Genomic DNA, 23,711 nt, shown 5'->3' on the forward strand with positions numbered 1-23,711 from the left:
ACTGAAGAGGATCCAGCAAGGGTCTAGTGATGTCCTTCAGGTAGGCCAGGACCAGTCTCTCAAGTGACTTCATGACCACAGACGTGAGTGCGACAGGTCTGTAGTCATTAAGTCCAGTGATTTTGGGCTTTTTGGGGACGGGAATGATGGTGGAGCGTTTGAAGCAGCAGGGAACTTCACACTGCTCCAGAGATCTGTTGAAGATTTGTGTAAAGATGGGGGCCAATTGGTCAGCACAGACTTTTAGACAGGCAGGTGAAATACCGTCTGGTCCTGAAGCTTTCCTAGATTTCTGTTTTCTGAAGACCCGGTTCACATCCTCTACACAGACTTTAAACGCAGGTAGAATGGTGGGGGAGGGAGTAAGGGGGGTTGCAGGGGGGGAAGGTGAATGTGTGAAGTGCAGATCAGAGCGGGTGCTGGGTGTCAGTCTGGCCTTTTCAAATCTGCAGTAGAACACATTGAGATCGTCAGCCAGTTGTTGATTCTCCACAGACTGTGGGGGTGGTGTCTTGTACATGGTGATGTTCCTCAGACCAGTCCATACCGACGCCGGATCGTTGGCTGAAAGTTCTTTTTCAACTTCTCAGAGTAGTTCTTTTTAGCCACTCTGATCTCCTTTGTTAGTCTGTTCCTGGCCTGGTTATACAAGATTTTATCCCCACTTCTGTAAGCGTCCTCTTTGGCCTGACGAAGTTGTTTGAGTTTCCCAGTAAACCACGGTTTATCATTATTGAATGATAAGAATGTCCTGGTGGGGATGCATATATCCTCACAGAAACTGATATATGATGTTACAGTCTCTGCGAGTTCATCCAGATCGGTGGCAGCGGCTTCAAAAACACTCCAATCAGTGAGGTCAAAACAAGCTTTTAAATCTTGCTCTGCTTCATTAGTCCATCTCTTAACAGTTCTTAATACAGGCTTAGAAGATCTGAGTTTTTGCCTATAGGTCGGTATGAGATGAACCAAACAGTGATCAGAGAGCCCCAGAGCTGCCCGTGGGACAGAGTGATATGCATCTTTAATTATTGTGTAACAATGATCCAATATATTACTGTCTCTGGTGGGACATGTAACGTGCTGTCTGTATTTTGGCAGTTCGCGGGAGAGATTTGCTTTATTAAAATCTCCAAGAATGATTAAAAAAGAGTCCGGGTACCTTTGCTCTGTTTCAGATATTTGTTCAGCCAGCTGTTGCATCGCGGCGCTCACGCACGCGTCCGGAGGCACGTACACATTCACGAGAATGAAGGAGGAAAACTCGCGGGGTGAATAGAACGGCTTACAGTTTATGAAGAAGGCCTCCAAATTAGGAGAACACATCTTCTTCAGAGTTGTTACATCTGAACACCAACCTTCATTTATGTAGAAACATAGTCCACCACCTCTCGTTTTCCCCGTTAGCTCTGTGATGCGGTCTGATCTGAACAGCTGATATCCAGGCAAATGAAGCATGTTATCCGGGATGTTTTCACTCAGCCAGGTTTCAGTGAAGCACAATGCAGCAGAGTTTGTAAAGTCCTTATTTGTGTGGGTGAGGAGAAGTAGTTCATCCATTTTGTTAGGAAGGGATCGGAGATTCGCTAGATGAATGCTTGGGAGCGCAGTTCGGAAGCCGCGTTCGCGGAGTTTAACCAGCGCGCCGGCGCGCTTCCCTCTTTTCCGTCTGAGCGCGCGTTTGACTAGGACCGCTGCCCCTCCGACCAAAACATCCAACAAAGCGTCTGAATAATCAAAAACCGGAAAAAAATTGTCCGGTGTGTGTTGCCTTATGTCCAGTAGTTCGTCTCTGGTAAAACTGACAGTAGGAGAATGACTAAACACAGAACAAACAAACAAAAACAACAAAAGTACGGGAGCGTTCCACACCACAGCAGCCATACTCGGCGCCATCTTCATCACACATCACACACTTCATTCACATCATGTTAGTTCTGCGCATGAGCATAGATTTGGGTTTGGCCTACCAAAATGACACTACTGAAAAATCACTACCAGTATTTGTTCATCTTTTGTATTTAATTTATGTGCATTCGGCTGCATTATTTCCCAAAACAACTGGAGGAGAAAGAACCGGAAAGAAACCACAGTGAGAAGCAGTTTGCTGAACATTACATGTACTACCTACTGTAGTAAATTATTAATTGCTCACTGGTATTTGGTCATATACAGAAAGTATTGACAACAACAAAAGAATAAACAGTATCTAGACCAGTGGATTTCAACCAAGGGGACCGGGGTCCACTAGGGGGCCCCGATAAATCAATTAAAATGATTTACATTTAGTAATATGAACAACATCTTGATTAAAATGGCAAAAATGCTGAATAAAAACACTAAAAATAAAAGCACTAAAGATGTACAGCATTAAACTGACATTTTTGAGTATATTAAAAAATATATTTCAACAGAAGTCAAAGTCGTGACGTATTGTCAAGTATGGTGACCCATACTCGAAATTGGTGCTCTGCGTTTAACCCATCCAAGTGCACACACACAGCAGTGAGTAGTGAACAAATGCACACACACACACACACACACACACACACACACCGTGAACACACACCCGGAGCAGTGGGCAGCCATGCTGCGGCGCCCGGGGAGCAGTTGGGGGTTCGGTGCCTTGCTCAAGGGCACCTCAGTCGTGGTATTGAGGGTGGAGAGAGCGCTGGACATTCACTCCCCCCACCTACAATTCCTGCCGGCCAGAGACTCGAACCCGCAACCTTTGGATTACAAGGCCGACTCTCTAACCATTAGGCCACGACTTCCCTTGTAGAAGAAGCAGCTTAAATAGCCTTTGGATATAAATCTATTCACAAATCTTTTAATTTTTTATCACAATTCACAATTTTTTTATCAATTGTTTTGACATCAAATGCACCAGTATTTTGATACAAAAACATGCACAGTCTGTATTATGGGTAGTCCTGACTCAAGAAATCAGTGTTTCCTATAAACTATAAACAATATTTTACACTTCCCAAATTACAAAAGATCAATAATCATATAAATAAAATTATTTTTCCAAACACTTGCCCTCGCTAAAAATGATAAGAGCATGTATTTGTTTTTCCTCCTCCATTGCTGTTGCTGTTTTGTTCTATTATTATAATATTAACTAGAAAATCGATTTTGCTAGAAGACTGAATTGCGATTCATATGTGAATCGATTTTTTCCCCTATTAAACAATACCGGAAAAATAAAGTGATTCTGAAACCGTATTACAGTTTCCACAAAAATACTGGGCAGCACAACTGTCTTCAACAAATGTTTAGATATGTTTTTAGATATGTGCATTTGCCATTAAAACCCCTTATCGGTCAACCAGTAGTGATTATCTGTGTGTGTGTGTGTGTGTGCATTTCACATGAGCTGGGCCGTGACAGATCGCCACATTAGCAGGCAGATGAATGTTAAAGCAGGGGTCTCTGTTGTCTTGTTAGTATGACAGCTCATATCCGTGACTTGCCTCTCAGATGTGCCTTCAAGTGGTTTGCAGCAAAGCGAAACGGACAGTAACAAGGAACACAAATTATTCAACACATTCAGTGTGACTGAGTCATTTTCTGTCTTGTTTTATGCTTTCGCTTTCAGACCATACGGACAACATTTCAATTTGCAAGTATAAGTCCGTATTCAGTGACATTCCTTTCGGTTTTTAGACTGCGTTGGTTTATTTTCAAACTTTGCTTCAGCATTTGACTTGATTTGCTTGAGGGTGCATAAGAAGATTCTTCTGTGATAATTAATGAATACATGTGTTTGTAAGAGACAGATCAGACAGATGTCTTTCCATGTCTTCAGGGGTCAAAGCGCATCCTGAGGTCGAATGAGTACATGCTCCCACCCAGCGGCCTGATGGAAACAGACCTGGAGCTCACCTTTTCCCTACAGGTACATCTGTCTGAGATGTGTGTAACTCAGCATATGCTATTTAGCACCATGCTGTTTCCTTTATTAACAGAAGACGTTTGTGATTTCATGTGCCAATTTGGATGGGACTAGGTGTTACTTAGGTGAGAATGTCTATTGTGTGAATCTTGGTATTATGGTAGGTCATGTGATTTGAATATTTTAGGTAATAAAACAGAGTTCAGTCTATGAATATGATATGAATAATACATCCACTGAAATAAGATTAAATATTAATATACTTAATCAAGATTAAATTATTAAATTATTTACTTCTCTCTCTAACCTGCTTAGGAAAAACTGCAATGTAAAAAAAGATTTATTTTAGAAACTTTCACATTTAATTCAAAGTGTTACTTGCCCTTTCTTTAAAATTCTTTGTGAAATTTACTAGCAAGTTGTTTCAAAGGAAGTCTACACCATTTTTTGTGTTTTCAGTGTAGTCCCATCCAAATAGAGGTTAGAAGGAATGTCAAATCTGTCATTATTTACTGGTGTTTTTTCTCTGTAATTCCCTATAAAAATAAAACAAGAAAAAATAAAAATTGGTTACCTTTAGGGGGAAAAAATTAAAAGTAGAAAAACAATAAAACGTGTAAATTAAATAAAGAAAAAAAAAATCTAATCAAATTACTTTTACTTTGGAAATGGCATTTTCTGATTTTTTTATATATTTATTTTTTGTACACTGTAAAATAAAACAAATGTTTTAATATAGCATTTTGAACAAAATTTCTAAATATTGTGATATTCTTTGTTACTACCCATCCCTAGTTGCATATTTAAGTGAGAAAGTTTGTGAGAATATATCAGTAACTCAAAACTAACTAGAATTGAATTTTATCTGAAAGCACTCTTGCATGGAGTGTTTACTTCATTACCCATTGTTTCTTCCGAGAACCCTCTATGTTTTTCCTCGGTTTGGGTCAGATATCCGGCATTTATAGCCGACACTTTAAGAGTTGCTTTGACAGGAAGTATGAAGGGAAGATTTCATCAAATAAAGTGTTTGTGCTAGCGTTGTCACAATGTTGCTGATAAAAATGATGTAATCTCAAGCAACAATACGCTCAAATCACTGTACTGGTGTGCTTCCTTTCTTTAGTACCCACATTTCCTGAAGAGAGATGCCAACCGGCTGCAGATCATGCTTCAAAGGAGGAAACGCTATAAAAACAGAACTATTCTGGGCTACAAGACACTGGCCGTTGGTGTTATTAATATGGCTGAGGTACAGGCAAATCAATCACAAAACCCTGGTGTCCAGTTCATTAAAGCTTCTGCCAGACTGACTGTGACCCCTTTATTTCAGCCTTCTCCAGCAGCTCATACTCACTGCTTTCATGTAAAGTCAATATGTCAATACTTGTTCTCTCACGTCACACATTAAAGGAGTCATATGCATTAATATCATTGTGATGCATTGGCTATTGTTGCCACCAGAGTTGGGGAAAGTTATTTTTAAAAGTAAGGCATTACAATATTGTGTTACTCCCTCAAATAAACCTTTCAGCGATCATTTTGAGGAATACTGAATCTGTTTTTGTGCAAGTGAAATGAGTAAATGCATGTTCACATTTAGTCTAGAACTACAGGAGCCATCATATTCACACAGCACCTCTGCACTTATTCCCCATTTCTCTCAACATGGGGAGAGCTGTCAGTCAATAAATGGGAAAACAAAGTAACTGGCGTTACATGTAATGTGTTACTTCCAACACTGCTTGCCACAGGTTTGCCATATATATATATATATATATATATTGTATTAGGTAGATATTCGTTGCTAAAAGTATGGAATGAGTGCAAAACTTTCATTCTCTTTTGTATTTGTAAGAGTTTCTCCATTTGAGGTCACTCATGTTAATAATAATTAGAATGTTAGAACACTTAATGACTAATATTTACATTTACATTTATGCATTTAGCAGACGCTTTTATCCAAAGCGACTTACATTGCATTCAAGTTACAGTTTTTACATTTTATCAGCTCTTATATGCTCTTATAATATGTCTTGTTCTTTTGTTTTGAGACAATTATTCTTAAAAAGGTCTAGTGTTTAGGAGTGTTGGGGGTTCTTTATGTGAGCGTCGACCTACTGGTACATTTTATTCAGCTATTTAGCTTTCTGAACATGCCTGCAATTAATCACGGTAGTTTCACCCCCGCAAATTCCAAATTCCTCTTTGCTGAGATTCCAGCGATTAATCATATTCAATAGAGACTCAAACACAGAATACACTGAACATAGGGGACAATTCATCTGTCCAAGAGGTTTAGACTGAGATGGAGGTCATGAGCTGTAATTATGCTGAAAGGAGAAGGCGGCATCTGAAGAATTCGGACTCTTTTGTCCACGTTACTTATTTCTGAGTTTTTATGTTTAAAGGTGATGCAGCACCCAACAGATGGAGGCCAAATTTTAGGTCTCCATATTAACGTGAAGGAAGCACAGGTGCGTGCAGCTGAACTGAGTGTTTATTCACTGTCCAGTCAACCTATTGACCCAGAGGACGGCAGTGGTCAGCCAGAGACAAAGGCCAAAGCTTCAGGTAATTCACACAAATGTGTCAATATATTAAAATAGAATAGTGTGTTCACATTTAATGCAAAGTGCTGTCATGAAACTCTAGTTGGCACAGGCTGATAGGTCCTAACTCAAATCTGATATAATCACATCGTTATTCACATGGCACAGCTGATTTCTTTCGCATCAGCAGCCAATGAGCTTGCTGCTCAATATTCAAATACTCAGCTAGTGCTTGTTGTAGCAGTCACATTGTGTTTCAGATATCCTCCACCTTCCCTAGCTCCACCTGTATAGATCTGCTATGGGATAATTTCATGTATGTTATATATGGGGATTATTTTATATGTTAATATGTGCAACACAGCAGTATGTCTGAGTCTCCGTACTTGCTCTGCCGCAGCACATAGCAAATCTATTCTAAGACCAAACATATTAACATTGCCTGTATATTACCATACTAAACTCTTGACAGAACTGTTGTTGAGCGAAATTCTGTGGGCAGTCCAGTCATTTCAATTGGAATCCACACGATTGCAAATCACGTTAGGCTGTGCTTCATACATCGCTACAGTATTGACAATAGACAATGGACTTTTTTGCCTTTGAAATTTCACAAATGTAACAACATCTAAATGGCAAGGAGGGGAACACTTACTGGCTAAATCTTTAACCACTACACCAAACCACCCCATATACCCAGTTGTCCTTGCAATTGCATGACTCTACAATCCACAATATTCCATCAGTGATTGGGTTTGTTTATGTACAGTCATTACATTGACTTAAAGATGCTAATGGGCAGATTGAGTGCATTAAGCAGCAATAAAGATAAAAAGTCCCCCGGATACACACTCTACCACAAAACATCCTCCTATCCATCATCTCAGAGCACAGATAAAGAAAAAGTGACTGATCCTGCAGTACATTAAAAGGGAAAGTAGCTTCAGCAGCTCAAGTGTTCTCAAATTGGAGCAATAAAATTGCTACATGTTTTGAATTAATCATTTTAATGCTTTGGGTTTTTTCTGTTGGATGTCAGATGGTACTGTATGCCTGAGGCTTTTGCTGCATTAAAATGTCAAGTACCATAGGGTCATTAAATGTCTCTTTCTCTTTTAGACCGTTCTCCAGATATGGATAACTATTCTGAAGATGACGATGATAGTTATTCGTCAGAGCAAGAGGCGAGTGATGACGCTGTTCAAGGCCAGGTCAGGAGTTCTCGCCAACATGTCTTTTATATATCTTGCTCTAAAAATAAAAAAAATAAATTTCAAATAAAGTAAATCGAAATATAATTCCCTGATTTCTGCTATGAATGTAGTCTGTCAATATCATTGGTCTTATTGGTGTTAGTTTTCGGCACAAAGATTAACTTTAAAACAATACTTTATTAGGAGAATTTACCTAAAAAAGAATTCCATCCACTGATAGCATTGTTTAATGGCTGATTATACTGTATTTTGGGTAGTTAGTGATTAAGAAGCTGTTTTTGCACTGTGTGGTTAATTTAATATTTCCCCCTGTTTCTTTAAAAAACGATCTCTACCTATCAAAAGCATACAATTTCTTGAAATTCTGTTTTAGGACCTTTATGATGAGGATGATGATGTTCAGCGGAAGCCGAAAAAATCTAGGAGGAAAATGATTAGAACCACATCTATGACCCGGGTATGTACAGATATACTCCCTCTGCATTTATCCTGTGGGGCCAGTAATAAAGATCTGAGTACTTGCAGAAAGTGATAGGACCCATAATCGAGCCCTGGGGAACACCATTTGTAAAACATCTTTGTATACCAGAGAATACAGTTTTTCTAACTGACATGATAACAGTGCCAATAGCTGATATGATTAAATTGTACTGTAATATAATCCACCCTGATCTCTATTTGTTTATGCATGCAGGCGTGTTGTCACCCCAGTACAGTTAGATGTCTGTTATCATAGATTAATTGTCTTGATACAAGTCACTTCAGGTAGCTACCTGATAGATAAACATAAATGTAGATAAATTGGCTTTGTGTCCTAAAGGTGGTGTATGGTTCAGTGTTATCTAGTTCACAGAAGGTCATAGAAGGTGATGTTCTAATCCTCTTAAGCAAAGCTCACCATCAGGAACACAAATGTTAACCTAGGATCAATGTGTAAACTAGAGCTACACTTATATAGATTTCCTTACTTTTCTGAAGCACATTTTTAAAGTGTCATTTAAAGTTAATTATATGATACAGTGCACTAATTGTGTACATACGTTATTACGCTCTACTTTTATTTACAAAATACCTGCATTTAATTACATCTATAATTAATTTCTGTTGGTGCATCTATAATTACACTGTTGACTTTAGCCCTACTCCTTAACCTACACTTAAAATTAACCATACCTGCCCATAACTGCAATTGTATCCCTTCATTGCAGCAAAATTGTTTAGCAATACAACATAAGTTTGTTTTACCTAACAATTTTTGGACACAAGTACATGACAGTTAAAGACGCCTAATAAAAAGTAGGACCAGAATGGTAAATGCAGTTTTTAGTCTTTTGCTTTTACCTATTTTACTGTCTTAACTAAAACACATACCAAAAAGTATCATCATTTTACTGATATTGTAACACGTATCGCATTGATCAGTAGCGGCTCAGAAGTCTTCGATGACATATTCTCTCAATTTCTTTATAGCAACCCAATTTCAAGCAGAAGTTTGTTGCTCTCCTGAAGAGATTTAAAGTATCTGATGAGGTGAGAATTTTCTTTGTCTTTGTCTTACATGTTTGCCTGAAGTTCTACACTCTCCACTCTCTACTTTGCGGTCCTGTGCTTTGTAATCACAAAATCGCTTCAGCCATGAAATTCAACCTTTATAAAAACAGCCCTGGGACTTGCCAATGATTGATCTAGTAGCTGAAATGTGAGAGGAGCTTTGATTTATGCAGTGTATGATACGATGTATATCTTTTCTAAAACTAAACTTGCTGCTTTGCTCTGAGAGGACAGTTATGGGGTCATGACTTAGGCCATAAATGTTTCTAGAGTCTACAGGCAAGATTTAAGTAGCTTTGTGGTCTCATTGTTAGAGTCTAAGCTTGTTAGTAGATAGCTGTTTCACTCTTTGACTTCCTCGTCCTCTTGCCTTGGTTGCCACATTCCATTATCCAAACCCTACAGGAAATGGTCCAGATTTATTTGGCAATCAGTCCAGCAACTTCCTGAATTAGGGTGATGACACAGTTTAGTTGCATTGGCAGGCTGTTCCCATGAGTAGCATTGCCAACATGGGCTTGTCAATGCAATAGCTCACTTTGGGTGTGTCTCAAATATGTAGCTATTTCAAAACACCTGTGACATAAACCTGTGATTGACATTTGAAAAAAATGACTTTCGGGAATTTCCAACAGCAGTTAAATCACAGCTTTCCGGTTACTTTTTTAAAAATTAGAAAACATTGACCAGCTTTCGTAGCAATGCAAAACATACTATAACATTCATTTGATGTACAACTGAGTAAAATCACTCATCTCTAGGTGCTGATCCACCATCTGATCTGCATACAGTCTGGATCTGGGTGGATACGGTTAAATCGGAATAAGAAAGAAACAGACTAATATTAGCGTAGATGCCATTCTTCTAACAATGTAACAAGTACATCAGGTGTTTTGGGAAGTGTTCCCGGTTCCGGTTGACCTAATTAATGCAGCCTAACAATCCTTTAATGGATTTGAATTATAGAAATGCGATAGTGTGTTATGTGTAAACCAGGTTAAAGAGATGTGTCTTTAATCTAGATTTAAACTGACAGAGTGTGTCTGCTTCCAGAACAGTGTTAGGTAGATTGTTCCAGAGTTTGGGCACTAAATAGGAAAACGATCTCCCGCCCGCAGTTGATTTTGATATTCTAGGTATTATCAAATAGCCAGAGTTTTGAGATCACAGCGGACATGAAGGACTATAGCAAAACAATGCTAACAAAGTCTGTCTGTGTGCTGACACATTTTAAATCAGTGTCCACTTATAAAGGATGGATCCAGCTGTGAACACAATGCAGCGCTTAAGATGTAAAAATAGTGAAATTTGGATATTTTATCATCTTGGAAAACAAGTACAATAGTGTAAATTCTTATAGATTCTCATTATTAAGATGATCATTCATATGCCCCCTTTACTTTTAGACCGTCTCTTATCCTCTTTCTGTCTTTTGTTTGCTTTTACTCAATGTCTTTTAGTCTCGGCTGCCTGAGGAGATGCATTTTATAGCATGAATGGGTCATTACCGGTGATTGTACTGTCCTGTGAAAATTCTGCCTGAAAAAGATTGCACTGAATGCCTGGTTTTTCAGCACATGTTGGCTTTTTAAAACGGGCAAATCATGCTCAAGTCACATTTTACAAAAAAAAAAAAAAGGTATTATAATAATTTGTCATTAAATATAATATAAAATACTTTAGTGTTTTTTGTTTGGCATAAATTAAAGGCAGTACATCATATACTACAATTTAAAAATATATATTTTTTTTTTTATTACGGCAATGATAATTACTGGGGGCAAATTTGTTTAAATTGTCATGAAGTCATTTTGGTTTGAAATGTGACCTGGTCATGTTCTTTTTAGATTTACATTTCATACATATCTGCATTTTATTTATATTTTGCTGGCTCAAAAAGGTCTTGGACTCAGACCCAGTTGATCAGACTCAGGAGGTTGAAGATTTGGATCTTCTGTATGACAGTCTGGAGGTTTATAACCAGAGCGACAGTGGCCCAGAGATGGAGGACAACGAGAGTCTTCTCAGCACTCCCAAACCCAAATTAAAGTAAGAGCCGTGAATCATAGTCTGATGCATATTACACACAAAAATGCCAAGACATTTTCAAAATCTCATCCGATTGGCTAGCTTAAAAATTTTTTGTCAGTCCACGGGGAAATAAAGCCATGCAAAATTCCCTGGCTGTTATAAAGAAGACTTCTAAGGAAGAACTGATGCGTTTGACAAAGTTGCAACTTTCATGTTATTAAATCTTTGACAGATATTCAGAATTTAGTTGGAGACAATTACTAGCAAGCCAACTAGATATCCTTGTGGATATATATTTCACTTTGTTTCCAGATCTGGAGGAGAAAGTTTTTGTAAAGGAGTCACGAACAAGAGGAAGAATTTTTAATGCTTGAACCTCACCAACATCACCCACTGTCTCGTTGAAGTCAAAGTGAATGACTTCCAGTTGCTTTGTCTTTGCAGATCGCCGCCAGTGTAAACGCCTCTTAAAGAACACTGAGGAAACTTAACTGATACTGGATCGCTGACCATGAAATCCAGCTCTTGGCACTAAGACTGTTTTTATATTCTTAACGTGTGTATGTTTTCCACTCAAGGCCGTTCTTTGAGGGAATGTCTCACTCCAGCTCACAGACGGAGATCGGCAGTTTGCACAGTCAGAAGAGCCAACCGAGAGAGCCGACCTCCACTGTACGTCTAACATTTTGAATGCTTGTGTTATCAGTATTATTCTGCCTAAACATAGGCAAACACAAAACATGCCAATGTTGGTTATATATTGTATATTTAATATAAATGTTCACCATTTTTTTCTTTATAAATCTAAGCAAAGTCAATTCAAACTCATCTGTCACAGGACAGATCAAAATCTTTTAGACCCAGTTTCTCTGATAAATCAGTTTTGACAAAATATGTAGTAAATACATATTGCCTTTGTCAGACAATATTGTAATCCCATTCATTGTCTCTGCAGGGGAAATAGATTTTTTTATGATAATGTATAAACTTTTAAATATAGACCTAGAATCCAAGGTTGTCAGTCAAGTCAGTATGAATTCAAATTCATAAAAAAATATGTTTAAGTCACTATTTCCATCGAAGCGGAACCAAACCTGAAGAGTTCAGGAGGGACCACCTATTCCCATACAATATTGCAAATGATACTGATTCTGTACATTCTCAAACTTCTTATTTGTAAATATGTAAATACACATAACTTCAAATATGTGGTATTTATACCTAATTAATATTTGGTGCTTTTTGATTCCATGACATCATTCACAATGCTTCATGGGATGAGAAATAAAATAAAATAAAGTACACAGTCTTGTTTTTGTTCTCTAATTTTCAAGTACTTTTGGCATCAAATCGAAGCTTGTAGTGTTTTGATTGATCTCAGAGCTGCTTTGTTTGGTTCATTTCTTGCAACTCTTCATTGAAGATATTTTGCATCCCCTACCCTTGTAGAAAAAAAGTGCACTTAATTGTATTGAATGTGCACTTATAATGTACTTCAAATCTTCAAAGTATATATTTTTGCATATAAGATTAATTATATAAAAGGCCACTTAAGTGTACTTAAAAAAAGAGTACACTTTTAAGTTTCTTAACAGTCCTCAGTACACATTAAAAATAATTGTTTTAATAATCTTTAAAGAAGCACACTTATTCTGATGTGCTTCTGTGCATTTATTCACTTGATTACAATTTGAACTGTAAAATGTTATTCAATATTATGTTTAAGCATTAAAATTATTTAAATGTACTAAATTGTAACATCATTGTTACAAATGTGTAATTAAAATATTTGTAAAATCATGACATAGAATTTTGCATAGAAGTATATTTTAGACACAAATTATATTTTAGTTTACCATAAATGTTTGTCAGTACATTCAGCAGCGATATAACTATATTTCAAAATCAATAGAAGTAATTATGAAATTACATATAAGTTACAGAGACATTACATATAAATATTAAGATTATTTAAGTCCTACATAAGTGGTTTCAAAAAAGTACTCCAAAGATCAACTTATAGAATTTAATATATATTTAGGCTATAATACATTTTAATTTAATTGCAATTAACATGCAGTTAAGTGCCAGAAAACATTACATTCGGTTCACACTTAAGCTCTTTGCTTCTAAAATAAGTAATTTTAAAAAAACGTTTGCTAGTGTACTTCTCTTTCAGAAGGGTCTGGAAGAAATGGAAAGAACCAAAGTGTGAACCCCATGCTCAATATTGTGCTTTGTTTCTGTGTGTGTGTTTGCAGGGCGATCTGTTAACAGTGGATAAGAACAGGGCAGCGGGTGGCAGATATCCGGATGACCCTAATGCGGTGGACTCGGCAGCGGGGGTCAGTGACAGTTTCTGTATTTCTATACATTTAACATACAGCAATTATTACATGCTCTCTGGAATACTGTGGATTATTGATTTCTGTGTAGATATATAGTTGATGTAGTTTATTTACTTTTCTTCTGTTGATTACTATTGGTTCTCTCTGTGCCTATCAGTTCACATCTGATTAAAGTGAAGAGTGTTTAAATGTGTTTACTACCCAGCATCACCACAATAACAGCCCTAATGAGGCACTTTTAGAGAGATGGGAGGAGAGAGAGACAGGGAGAGATAGAGCCAACAAATACAGTGCATTCATGTGGGACTTTAAAGTGTTGTGCAGTAGGGTACATGCTATAATATTCTGTGTAATTGGGATAGAATTGTAGGCCTGTTTGTCTTTATTTAAATTTTTTCATAATGACTTTTCCAAACATTTCTACTGTCTGTTGGACAGATTTGACCAAATCTATCAAGCATTAGAGCTCATAAACAATGTCATAATGACAAAATAATGCCATGCACACAAATGTAATATTTATATGAATCATTTTTGTAGATGTTTTTTATTTGCCTTTTTTAACTATTTTCTGTGGATCAGATCAAGTATCAAAAATGTAGCTTATATGTAGCTTTCTTTCAGCTTTAGTTTTAGTAATTTTAGTATTTAAACTTATTTCAGTTGCCAAGGCAACATTTCTCATTTTCACTTAACTTTTCCATTTAATATTAATGTTATTTTGTTTCAGATTTATTTCAATAACAAAATAAAATTTTAATAGTTGTAGTTTTAGTTAACAACAGTGGTGGATGCAGTATACAAATCAAGTGCTTGAGTAAAAATACAGATATTACTCCTGTAAAATTGTCATTATAACTCATTTTCAATTTTACTTAAGTAAAAGAACAAAAGTACTTGATTTTAATGTACTTAAAAGGGTGTATATGACATCCTAGGTTTATATGATTTTCTTTTTTCAGACTAATGCAACTGGAGTTATATAAAAAAAAAAAAGAGCTTTATAATGGCAGTGAATGGTGATCGAGATTTTGAAGCCCAAAAAGTGCATCCATCCATCATAAAAAGTGTAGTTAGTAATCTAATCCATTGCATTACAGAGTTTAGGTAATATAATCAGACTATTTTCAAATTCATTTTAGATACTTTTGATCTTGTTTCTCACATCGAAACAAGATTTAAGATTTAAATAGGATAATCTTGTACCAACAACAGTGGTGGACCTAGTATACAAATCATTACTCCAATAAAATTATAAGAACTCGTTTTCAATTTCACTTAAGTACAAAAGTACTTGATTTTAATGTACTTAAGTATAAAAAGTAAAAAGACACGACAAATGTGGACATTTCTATATTCAAAGATTTCAATGCTCTTAAACAGTTCTCCTTTACTTCACAAATAACTTACAGTCATGATCTAAATATGATTTTCATTTACAATGATTAACACTAAAATTCATCATTAGTCATTCCATCAGTCACGTGCACTTTCAAGCCATCGGTTCTTGGCCATTTTGGCCAATCAAGGAGTTGTCGACTCAAGAACAGCTTCAGTACGTGAATGCATCGTTCAGTGCGATCTCTGAACCAATTTAACAGGTTAATTTGAAAGAATCAGAAAGAATCAATGTCTCAGAAGGGTTGGTGATTTCTCCAGTTCAAAATAATGAGGAACGAAATGTAGTGAATAAAATATTATGCTTTGCTATTAGGGTTGGGCGATGTCTACCAAATTGGTATCGGACGATGTCTACAGTGAAACATCGTGATGGACGATGACATCGGGGGACGGGGTTAGGGGACATTAGCCACTGGCTAGCAGTTGCCCATTACATTACAGCACATGAAAGTTACTTACCACATACACAAGAGTAAGGAGAGATGACTGATAGGACAATGGCGAATGATTTGTCGGCTCAACATCGTGATGTCTGTCAGCCATTGGCGATGGACGATGACATCGTCTATCGGCCCAACCCTATTTGGAATGTAGTAAAGCAAAGGTTTCCCCAAAATAAAAATAACAGTACAGATATTTGAAAAATGTACTTATTTGTGACCCTGGACCACAAAACCTAGTCTCTGTAACGGGGCGAACGAGACGTGAGACGTGCGGATCCATGTGCAGAGCTTTATTCAGAGGCGTGATCACAAATGGGCATAGTTCAGTAAAATGCAAACAGACATGAATGAGGCAAGACAAAGAGTATTCCTAGGACAAGCGTGGGTCGTCGATCGGCGAACAATATCCAACAGGGTAAGGCAAAGAGGTAATCCAGGTATACAAGCAGTAGTCCAAGCGAGGTGCAAACAGAGTCCGAACGGCAAGGCAAAGGGTAAATCCAGGAAACACAGGCAAGAATCAAAACACGAGAAAACAGGCAAGGCAAGACTATGACAACTAAGTAGGCTCCGTAGAGTAGCTATTGCTAGGAGAGTGATATACGCTATACAGTATTCGGCGATCTGACTGAGGAAGTCCGTGGCTTAAGTAAGGCATGTGATGGGAATCAGATGTGTGATCAGTGCAATCAGCTGTGTGTGTGTGTGTGTAGTCAGTGCAATGGATGATGGGAATTGTAGTCCGGGGGTGATGTGCAACAGTTAGTGTAGTGCAAGAGTCAATGTGGTGAGCGAGTGACCTCTGGTGGTGAGTGAACGGAAGTTCATAGACCGGATTTGTGACAGTCATAAGGGTCAATTTTATGACATCTTAATCCGAAAGCTGAATAAATAATCTTTCCATTGATGTATGGTTTGTTAGGATCGGACAATATTTAGCCGAGATACAACTGTTTGAAAATCTGGAATCTGAGGGAGCAAAAAAATTTAAATATTGAGAAAATCATCTTAAAAGTTGTCCAAATGAAGTTCTTAGCAATGCATATTACTAATCAAAAATTAAGTTTTGATATATTTATGCTAGGAAATTTACTAAATATCTTCATGGAACATGATCTTTACTTAATATCCTAATGATTTTTGGCATAAAAGAAAAATCTATAATTTTGACCCATATAATGTATTTTTGGCTATTGCTACAAATATACCCCAGTGACTTAAGACTGGTTTTGTGGTCCAGGGTCACAATTAAGGTAACAAAGTAAAAACTGTCCACTGGTAAACAATAACAGCACTACTAATAAATATTAAACTTCTGCATCTAACTCTTCCTGCACCATTTGTACCCAAAAAATTCAGATTCATATCTACAGACCGGAATATCATATTGAGAGACTTGGGCCAGTAAGCAACCACTTAGCAACCATTTGGCACACCCTAGCAACCACTCAGAACACTCTAGCATTTTGGTGTCAAGTTTCACTCAAGTAATTACCCATAACATTTTCTTCAAACAAGAGAAAAATCAATTTTATCTTTAGAAAAAGATGCTCTGTCCTTCTTTCATAAGGGCTGTCCTGTTTTTCCTGTTTTTGCTCGCTGACTGCTGATAATTCAAGGCTGCGGTCTGTGTCGCACACTTAATCAGTCCTAACAGTATCTAGTGTGTTGAAGTCGCAATTCTGCTTTGTGGCTAAGTGGCCGTCACCACGGCAACATGACAATTTTCACGGCCGCGCAAGCCCTTGAAGAGAGTGATACATGTTCCCGCCTGATGTTTATCTCTCCACGCAGGAACTGGTGGAGGACGAGGCAGGCGGCGGCGGCGTGGCAATAAGTGACACCAGCATGAGCTGGGACGTGAGCACGGAGAAATTAGCAGGAACGGTGGGCAAACTCTGCAAGGCTGAGTCGCAGACTCTCATGTCGCCTAGGTAACACACGCGACCTCCTATTCTTGCCTTCCTGTTTTTGTTTTCCATCTGTTTTCTGTTGCAACCTCTCTCTCTCTCTCTCTCTCTCTCTCTCTCTCTCTCTCAAACTCCTTTTTTTCTGTCTGAACAATCCCCTTAGATGCAGTTTTTTCGCTGTTACATAGCAGATGTTCTCACATTCTCACATCTCACAAGTGCGAAAACACGGTGCGATAAAAATTTACATGTGAATAAACTGGTGATAATGCACCTGTTCAGACAGACGCAAACATTCACATGCTGTCCATTTATGGACAGTTTTTTTTTTTCTTTGACATTTTTTTCCATTGCACTGTGCGAAAAACTCTGGCCAACCAATAAGATTTGCACTTTTGGTCACATTCCCATGTTAATTTCGTCAGTGAAGACTATGATCAAAAATGTTCATTGACAAGCTTTTTTCTCATGACAAAAATGAGAAAACAATAAGGTTAATAAACGATAACTCTGACAATATCAGCATGCAATATCATTGATGATAAAAATGAGACTAAAATGTAATTAAAAAATTCCATTTTTATTTTTGTCGAAAAAACCAGGCGGCAAAATATTACAGACTGATGTACGCGCCTCTACTACACGAGCTTTCATGTTTGCGGTTTCCAGATATCAAGAGTTTAAATTCACAAATCACAGCTTTTCGATAAAAAGGATACTTTTTCGGACCAGTTTTTTACTTAATTTTTGCAATTTGGCAACCATGAACATGCACTAGCTCTACATTACGGAAGCACCTATAATCTAAAAAAACAGACAAATAAGTGAGATGGAGTTTAGCGATCTCCATATGAGATATTCTGCTAAAATTAAATTGTTCAGCCAGTCTCATCTATATTGTTTGCGATTGTGGAGCTGAATAAATGGACTTACCCAACCACTGTTGTTTTAAGAGAAATATTTTTACAATTTGGAAATATTGTAATTAGGAATTTTTCTGTTAAAATATTGTTGTTTGTTTTACAAGTTTTCATAATGTAGTGTATATATAAGTCTATGATATTAATTTTATAATAAATAAACTGTAATAAATCAATACACCAGATGAGGTCAAATAAACTATGTACTGTATACACTCACTGGCAACTTTATTAGGTACACCTTGCTAGTACCGGGTTGGACCCGAAGAATTAAGGCAGTTCTGAAGGCAAAAGGTTGCCTTCAGAACTGCCTTAATTCTTCGTGGCATAGATTCAACAAGGTGTTGGAAACATTGCTCAGAGATTTTGGTCCATATTGACATGATACCATCACGCAGTTGCTGCAGATTTGTCGGCTGCACATCCATGATGCGAATCTCCCGTTCCACCACATCCCAAAGGTGCTCTATTGGATTGAGATCTGGTGACTGTGGAGGCCATTTGAGTAGTGAACTCATTGTCATGTTCAAGAAACCAGTCTGAGATGACCTGAGCTTTGTGACATGGTGCATTATCCTGCTGGAAGTAGCCATCAGAAGATGGGTACACTGTAGTCATAAAGAGATGGACATGGTCAGCAACAATACTCAGGTAGGCTGTGGCGTTTAAACGATGCTCAATTGGTACTAAGGGGCCCAAAGTGTGCCAAGAAAATATCCCCCGCACCATTACACCACCACCACCAGCCTGAACCGTTGAGACAAGGCAGGATGGATCCATGCTTTTATGTTCTTTACGCCAAATTCTGACTCTACCATCTGAATGTCGCAGCACAAATCGAGACTCATCAGACCAGGCAACGGTTTTCCAATCTTCTATTGTCCAATTTTGGTGAGCCTGTGTGAATTGTAGCCTCCGTTTCCTGTTCTTAGCTGACAGGAGCGGCACCCGGTGTGGTCTTCTGCTGCTGTAGCCCATCTGCTTCAGGGTTCGACGTGTTGTGTGTTCAGAGATGGTATTCTGCATAACTTGGTTGTAACGAGTGGTTATTTGAGTTACTGTTGCCTTTCTATCCTCTCTAACTAGTCTGCCCATTCTCCTCTGATCTCTGACATCAACAAGGCATTTTCGTCCGCTCACTGGATATTTTCTCTTTTTCGGACCACTCTCTGTAAACCCTAGAGATGGTTGTGTGTGAAAATCCCAGTAGATCAGCAGTTTTTGAAATACTCAGACCAGCCCGTCTGGCACCAACAACCATTCCACGTTCAAAGTTACTTACATCCCCTTTCTTCCCCATTCTGATGCTCGGTTTGAACTTCAGCAAGTCGTCTTCACCACATTTAGATGCCTAAATGCATTGAGTTGCTGCCATGTGATTGGCTGATTAGCAATTTGTGTTACCAAGCAATTGAAGAAGGTGTACCTAATAAAGTGGCCGGTGAGTGTATGTGTCCACATTCTATTGATTTGTGCTTATTGTTGAAAGTGCAATACTTCTAAGGAAATGTAAAAATACATTTCTCAAATGGCAACAGCCATTGTGATTATAACTTTAAGCAATATATATATATATATATATATATATATTGTGTAACCATTATACAGTGTAACTAAAACTTGACAGAACAAAAACAGGACAAGTTGACTAAATATAATTAACTAAATGTAACTAAAAAGTAGATTTGACACAGGTCTAAGACTAAATTAAAAATGGTTGACAAAATGAACACTACAAGACCAGAGATGTTGCATAAAACTTTGACTTGGTGACGCTCAGAAACAGACTCTTTTGCTACGCGACAGTAAATATAATTTGGAGCTGGCCCTGTCTTGACTTCCTGTGACAAGTGAATGTCAAACTGAAAGTTGTGCAATGTTTTGCATCACAGAGATGTTTCTGCTTTAATGTAAGCGCCACCTACTGTCAGAGAGTGAAACTGCATTTTCATTCAGCCTGTCTGCTCTTTTTTTAAGCACTGGTCTGAACAGACACATCATAAATGTGAAAATCTGACCAAGTGTTTGTGCTGAACATTCATGCTGGTGTCAGTAGGCCTTTACTGAACAGTACAATTAACAGATTACAACTTTTTCTAAAAGAAGTTTTTTCTTCTGTTTTTATAGATGCCATTATAATTTTTACTTGAGATTTTTACTTTAGATTTGATTGTCTTACCATTGTCCTTAAAATCTGTAAAACATTAAAATCTATCATAAAAAAGCTAAACCGTGAAACAGACAAAACATTATTAAAATTATTTAATTATTTTTTACACAAATTACAACTGGAGTTTTGTCACCCCAACCAACAATTTTGCCCTAATAAAATTTTATATTGAATGAACTGGTGGCAATTCATCTGTTTAGACTGACACCAATATTTGCATACTAGAAATTTACTTATAGGGTTGTTGACAGGTTGTTTTTTTTGTTTTGCCCTGCGAAAAACTCTGACCGTCCAATGAGACTGGAACTTTTGGTCACATGCCCAGAGCTGGTGCTGTTGCATAAAACTACAATTTTGCCTTAAAAATAGGAAAGTCACAATGAAACTGAAGTTGTAATACATCTTTTCTTCAATATTGTGACGTGCATGAGCGTGAAATGGATATTGAAAAAACAGGGTGGGGACTTGGTTCTATTCATCGGTTGTTGATTGAATGGAGATGGATCCAAATACGAGATTGCAGTCAATTGTAGAAAAGAGATGGGTTTTAAGTAAACTAAAGTCTGGCATATAATATGTCACCAAAGAGAAGTATGTAGATTGTCATTCACAATAAGATTAATATCATGCATTTACCAAGTAAGGTAAATGTTTATTTCATGCTGACTTTAAACCAGCGAGTGTGAAAAGTCGTTTGAAGCGAGTTTATTTTCTAAAACTCCACAGGACCAAAAGTGCTCAGTTGAAGAAACACCCATCTGTTATATTTCTCTTGTGGTCCATCACAACATCAAATGGTCTGTTCTTCCATGTAGTTTTCCAGTTGGTTGTTCTCACAGGCCTCTGCTAGATGGCATATGTGTGTGTTTGCATTGGCTAATGAGCTCATTAAGACTCAGTCCCCGAGCGATGGGCTCACAGACACTTTAGGAAATGTGGAACGCAGCAGCACATCACTGATTCGGCTCTTTTTAGCCTCTTTCTGTGGTGCCTTGGGAGGCAGAAGATGCCACAAATTGTGATGCACGATCTACTCTATTACAGTGCTACAGTTCTTAGTTCAGACTGAAATAACCACCTTGAAGTGTTCTTCATCTGAGTTGAATATTGTATATTTATATCCAATCCAGCTGCTCAGTTACCATCTAGAAACCAGCTACAATGTTTTAAAACACACCTATTATCATCAGAAGGTTTTCCAGCTTGGAGGGCTTGTGTCAAATCTTTCAGGAGCTATAATAACTGATAATAACCAACAATGCTAATATGTCTTTCTCCTTGTTGGGTGACCAGTAAAACAGACAGTAAGCTGCAGCGACGTCCGCGAAGCACATCCATGAAGGACAGACAGAACTCTAAAGCTCAGAGCGATCGCACCAGCAGCATCGAGAGCGAAACCTCTCCAGACTCCAGACTCATCACACAGGTTTGTGTAAGTGTGTGTTTGTGTCTGCCAGGATAAAAATAAGGAAGTATTGGAAGACTGATTTATGTATACAAGTGCTCATTTTCTGACCTGATGTCCTTCCTGTTGCAGGTCCCAAGGAAATCAGTTTATGATCAACTCAACCAGATCCTGAACTCTGACGAACATCTGCCAGAGAATATCATTCTCATTAACACTACAGACTGGCAGGGACAGGTGTGTTTTTACACTGCTTTTGTGTGTGTGTCCGTCTAGTTTTCCAGTAAAAGTACTGAAACATCCTAAAAGAACATAAAATGTAATTGAGAATCAAAACTGTGTAATGAGAACACTTTTCAGAGAATTTATCTTGTATTAGGTTACTTTTTTCTTATCATAGTGGCAAATTATTTCTTCTTGTTTTAACCGTAAACCTTACTACATTTTGGTACATTTGGTTTATTTTGTAATTTTTCATCTCGAGAAAACATCATTTTGATGTTTTGAAAGCATTTTTCAATATTTTTAGTGGAAAACAGAAAAAAAAGAAAATTAAGAAAATGGCGAATTAAAGTAAAAAGAAAAGTAAAGAAAATTACCACTTAATAAAAAAAAAATGTGTGTGTATTTTAGTTATTCCATGAAAAGGTGATTTTGTAAAGTAAAGTTTAAAGATTTTTAGCAACTTCTATAGTCAAAGTAAATTATTTATAGGGCTGCAGCGATTCGTCGACGTCATCGATTATGAAAATACGTCGATTAGCATGGAATGCGTCGACGAGTCGCACCTTTAGCCACGCCCATTGCACGAGTCTGCAGTTATACCTACTTAAGACTGTTTTTCTGCCATGTTTAACACAAAACAAAACTCTAGAGCAGAAGGTAAAGGCTAGTATGGCAACATCACTTCATAGAGTTGCGTTCATAGAGCATTTTATTATTATACGACAGACCGTATATATACACTCACTGGCACCTTTATTAGGTACACCGTGCTAGTATCGGGTTGGACCCCCTTTTGCCTTCAGAACTGCCTTAATTCTTCGTGGCACAGATTCAACAAGGTGTTGTAAACATTCCTCAGAGATTTTGGTCCATATTGACATGATAGCATCACGCAGTTGCTGCAGATTTGTCGGCTGCACATCCATGATGTGAATTACCCGTTCTACCACATCCCAAAGGTGCTCTATTGGATTGAGATCTGGTGACTGTGGAGGCCATTTGAGTAAAGTGAACTCATTGTCATGTTCAAGAAACCAGTCTGAGATGATTTGAGCTTTGTGACATGGTGCATTATCCTGCTGGAAGTAGCCATCAGAAGATGGGTACACTGTAGTCATAAAGGGATGGACATGGTCAGCAACAATACTCAGGTAGGCTGTGGCGTTTAAACGATGCTCAATCGGTACTAAGGGACCCAAGGTGTGCCAAGAAAATATCCCCACACCATTACACCACCTTGGTGTAATGGTGTGGTCTTCTGCTGCTGTAGCCCATCTGCTTCAGGGTTTGACGTGTTGTGTGTTCAGAGATGGTATTCTGCATACCTTGGTTGTAACGAGTGGTTATTTGAGTTACTGATGCCTTTCTATCATCTCTAACCAGTCTGCCCATTCTCCTCTGACCTCTGACATCAACAAGGCATTTTCGTCACACAACTGCTGCTCACTGGATATTTTCTCTTTTTCTTACCATTCTCTGTAAACCCTAGAGATGGTTGTGCATTAAAATCCCAGTAGATCAGCAGTCTTTGAAATACTTAGACCAGCCCGTCTGGCACCAACAACCATTCCACGTTCAAAGTCACTTACATCCCCTTTCTTCTCCATTCTGATGCTCGGATTGAACTTCAGCAAGTCGTCTTC

General features: G+C 37.8%; 1 protein-coding gene across 2 annotated transcripts in view; it reads left to right on the plus strand.

The window, feature by feature from the left end:
* Positions 1 to 23,711, plus strand: part of LOC306867761 (phosphofurin acidic cluster sorting protein 2-like) — a 69,013-nt gene that overhangs the window by 29,841 nt on the left and 15,461 nt on the right. Inside the window, exons 3-14 of one of the 2 annotated variants that reach the window (XM_079413618.1) lie at positions 3,812 to 3,901; positions 5,025 to 5,150; positions 6,310 to 6,472; positions 7,570 to 7,661; positions 8,038 to 8,121; positions 9,135 to 9,194; positions 11,116 to 11,264; positions 11,825 to 11,918; positions 13,508 to 13,591; positions 17,233 to 17,372; positions 21,732 to 21,870; positions 21,976 to 22,080. In XM_079413618.1, coding sequence (XP_079269744.1) covers positions 3,812 to 3,901; positions 5,025 to 5,150; positions 6,310 to 6,472; positions 7,570 to 7,661; positions 8,038 to 8,121; positions 9,135 to 9,194; positions 11,116 to 11,264; positions 11,825 to 11,918; positions 13,508 to 13,591; positions 17,233 to 17,372; positions 21,732 to 21,870; positions 21,976 to 22,080 — 1,326 coding nt within the window. The remainder of the gene's footprint in view (positions 1 to 3,811; positions 3,902 to 5,024; positions 5,151 to 6,309; positions 6,473 to 7,569; positions 7,662 to 8,037; positions 8,122 to 9,134; positions 9,195 to 11,115; positions 11,265 to 11,824; positions 11,919 to 13,507; positions 13,592 to 17,232; positions 17,373 to 21,731; positions 21,871 to 21,975; positions 22,081 to 23,711) is intronic. The other variant, XM_079413619.1, reaches the window with a different exon arrangement.

Source organism: Barbus barbus, assembly GCF_936440315.1.
Source record: "Barbus barbus genome assembly, chromosome: 49".
NCBI lineage: Eukaryota > Metazoa > Chordata > Actinopteri > Cypriniformes > Cyprinidae > Barbus > Barbus barbus.